Here is a 3843-nt window from a genome sequence, read left to right as displayed (position 1 = left end):
AGACTGCACGAAACGGACCCCCCCCGCCCCCGGCCGACAGCCTGGTTCTGCCCGAGCCGAGAGCGGGGACAGTTCTTGGAGAGGGCAGGCGGTGGATACTGGGCTCCCAGACCCAGCACGACGAGCAGATGCCACGGGCAGCCGGGATTTCTCTTCCCATTGCTGCACTCTGTACTTCTCTGCGCTCGGGAGGAGATGTGATTTCAGGTAACTGGAAAAAAAAAACAAAACCTCCCGACTTTTAAAGTACTCTCCGCGATTCGTCTTCTCTTGCTACCTAGATCGAGACGTACACACATTTAACAATCAGGATCCAGCAAAGAGGCAACGCCAGCATACCCAGACTGCACGGACCCGGAATCGGCATCCTCCCCCGCGCCGCTCCTGCTCCCCTCCAGGAACCCCACAGCTGCAGAGGTCAGTGCATCTTTCCTCTTTCCAAAGCGCTCGGTCCCGTCATGAAGGGGAGGGGAAGGCGTTCTGCTTCTTGGGGAGCATCCCAAAGATACCGGCTCCGCCTGAGGAAGGGAGTCCCGCGGTCCGCCGCGCTCAGCGCCCCTCCGCTCCTCCTCTGGAAATCTATGCGCGCCGCGCAGGGGTGGCTGCCTGGCCGGACCTTTGGGTTCCAAGGTGAGCGCTGTCACCTTGGGGTGGTCATTCTGGGGGAGTCCGAGGCTGGGTGCTGACACCACATAGAGTCCATCGGTGTGGGAGGAGCTGGTAGGGGGCTGCTGACTGAGCGCTTGGTGACCTACTCTTGGTCCTGGCAGGGCAGTGGCAGGCAGCGGATGTGGAACCTTGGTGGCTGGATGCAACAGAGGGGACACGCTTGAGAAGAGCACGAGTCTCACATTTTTCCCCCCACTTCCAAGGCATTCCCAGCAGCAGTGGCCTGGCCACCTTCTCCTGTGGCCATGGAAAACTCCTCCCTCCCCAGGACCAATTCCTCACGTGCAGACTGCACTGAGACAGACGATGGGGGTCTGAATATGTCCACTCCCACACCAAGACCCAGCTTCTACCTCACAGTGCCAATCATGTACTCAGCCATATGTGCTGTGGGGCTAATAGGCAACACCGCTGTCATCTATTTAATCCTCAAAGCCCCAAAGATGAAACAGTCACCAACATCTTCATCTTCAACCTGGCTGTTGCTGATGACCTCTTTACTTTGGTGCTACCCATGAATATTTCTGACTACCTGCTCCTGCGGTGGCCGTTTGGAGAATTCATATGCAAGCTCATCATCTCCATAGGCCAGTACAACACCTTCTCCAGCATCTGCTTCCTCACTGTCATGAGCATTGACTGCTACCTGGTTGTGGTGGCCACCACCTAGTCCAGGAAGATGTCCTACCGCACCTACCAAGCAGCCAAGATTGTGAGCCTCTGCATCTGGACCTTTGTCGCAGTCATCATCCTGCCCTTCACTGTCTTTGCTAAGATATACAAGGAGCAGGGGCGCTCCCAGTGTGTCTTCATGTTCCCACAGCCCGAGAGTGTGTGGTGGAAAAGCAGTCAGATCTACACCCTTATTTTAGGCTTTGCCACCCCAGTGTCCACCATATGCATCCTCTACACCACCATGCTGTGCAGACTGAGATGTGTGCACCCCCATTGCAATGCAAAAGGCCTGGACAAAGCCAAAAAAAAGGTGACGCTGCTGGTGGTTTTCATCCTGCCTGTGTGCCTGTTCTGCTGGATGCCTTGTCACCTTAGCACAGTGTCCCTCTCATAGTCATCTGCTCTTCTCAGGTGACTGCAGCACAGAGTGTGCTTTTTCTCCAGCCTCCTTCTGACAGCCCACAGGGCTTCAGACTGTGTCACTACAGAAGACACAAACTGGAGACTGGTGGATCCTTCCCTATTGTCCTGCACTCATTTCTTCAGCAGTGCTCTCCACCCCTTGCCATGCTTTTTTTTTTGTTGTTGTTGGTTAGTTAGTTTGGGGTTTTTTAAATCCTTTCTCTCTAATGTGCTTTTTCTCCTATGTTTGCAGCTCACAGAACTGCAGCAGGTCCCTTTTCCCTCTTTTAATGGTATTGCTTTGCGAGCTAAAGCCACAAGACTGTCTTTTTTCATTCTTTAGTATTAATTTATGTGTTTATTATTTATTTTTATTATTTATAAAGCCCAGTAAAGGTGTGTTGTTGAGTGTCTTGCTTCATGATTCCTCAGCCTCTTCATATCCACAGGGCCTGTTTAACAAAAGCCTTGCAAACTTAGCAACATTGAAAAAGGCACAGCTCCAAAGGATAAGGAATAAACCAAGTTATCATGCTCATTTAATTTTACAGGGGATTGAGATAAGGTAAATCTGTGATAAAAGGCAAGGGAGACCTCGGTTTGGCTTTAAGGAAGAAAAAGCAAACCCTTAGTAGTGTATAAAATACGCAGATGTGGATTTGGAGTCACTTGTGAGAAATAGCTTAACAGAGTACTTGGTCGCTGTAGTTTGTAAAATTTGCAGCTGTTGTTTGCATCGGAAGGGGTTTACTTTTTCTATTTGCCATATGTTTATGGGCAATCTCCTTCTGGCACATACAGATAAATTATTTATTTTTGGTCCAGAAAACAGAATTGGAAGGTGTTTTCAGAACACATTACTCTTTAAGGTTTTGAAAAGGACTTGCTGAGACATGGGGAAGATTCCGACTTCTTCCCTACAAACCATAAATCAAATATGTGGTTACTTTTAACAGTCTCACACACTCGTACTCTGCTTGCTGGTGAGATTTATGACTATTTCTCTTAAGGAGGACAAAGGAAGTAAAAAAAAACCCCACCCAAAAGAGTAGGTTAATTTTAGCTGCAGGAGTGGGGAGAGGGTCAATGAGAATTTCACTAGCATTCACATGTCCAAATACTGCACGAGGAGGTGGTTTGTTTTTTTTCCCCTCTTCTCTCCTCTTTTAGCCCTCTAAACTGACAAAATGTGGAAGACTGGGAAAATATCTGCAGTCACTTGACATTTCTCATCTTAGTGGTCTTTCCTGTTATTCCCGATGCTAAATCAGTGTAACAAAAATTTGGTTATATATTTCCCCTTCCACTGAATATGGAGAGATGGAGAGATGTGGCCAAAGAATTCTGTTTCCACTTCCACTTACACACTTACAGGGATGATGGGTTTCAAAAGGTACATAGTGATTAGTGTGTGGCACAGTCTCAGGTTTGCATGTGCCTCCTGAGAGCCCTTGCACGAGGTTCCTTTCCACTGCTGCAATCTAAAGTTTGAAGAAACAAAGTTTCTTTTGCTAAATCCTTCCAAAGAAACTCCAAATAAAACTTCTACTTGCAGATACTAGCAATTATGCAAACCCCAGTACATTATAGTGCCATATAGCTGGGTTGATGCTTAAATCTTCTCTCCTTATAAGCCATTAATGTTCTCTGAGACAGTGCTAATTTCAACACCCAGTCTAGCTGTCACAGAAGTGACATGGACTCTACTGGGGAGCAACAGTGTCTAATTCTGCTTCATTTGAGGGTGTGCGATTGACTCCTCTCAGACACAGACTCTGGCCTTTTAAAAAGCAAGCCCAAAAGGTGTCGAGAACCCATTTCCACACCACGTATAAAAGTGTGCTGCAAGAACACTGTCTCTCACTTCATCTTTCTGCCTGAAACAATAGGTAATTAAGCTTACCCACCAGAGCTGCCTGCTGTTTCAGCTGATGGGTAAGCTTTCAATTGTAAATTGTAATGATGCTTCTCCTTGGTCAATCACTTGCTGTGGAGAAATATGTTACTCTGTGTGGTCCAAGTAGCAAAGCCTGTCTTCCTTTAAGATACTAATCTGTATGCACACACCACCTCTCTAGTATCCTTAAGCTATCATGC

The 3843-nt window shown here is 47.7% G+C and overlaps 1 protein-coding gene across 1 annotated transcript; it reads left to right on the top strand.

Moving 5' to 3' along the window:
• Positions 1-782: 782 nt before the first annotated feature.
• On the top strand, positions 783-2062 carry NPBWR1 (neuropeptides B and W receptor 1). The gene is given in 2 exon segments (XM_062633132.1): positions 783-1110; positions 1113-2062. Coding segments are annotated over 2 exon segments (822 nt in total). The 5' UTR covers positions 783-914; the 3' UTR covers positions 1739-2062.
• Positions 2063-3843: the final 1781 nt, after the last annotated feature.

Source organism: Pezoporus occidentalis, unplaced genomic scaffold (assembly GCF_034315485.1).
Source record: "Pezoporus occidentalis ecotype Australia unplaced genomic scaffold, CSIRO_AGI_Poc_V1 ctg4, whole genome shotgun sequence".
NCBI lineage: Eukaryota > Metazoa > Chordata > Aves > Psittaciformes > Psittacidae > Pezoporus > Pezoporus occidentalis.
Note: the sequence above shows the minus strand (reverse complement) of the source record. Positions and strands in the feature narration are given on the sequence as shown.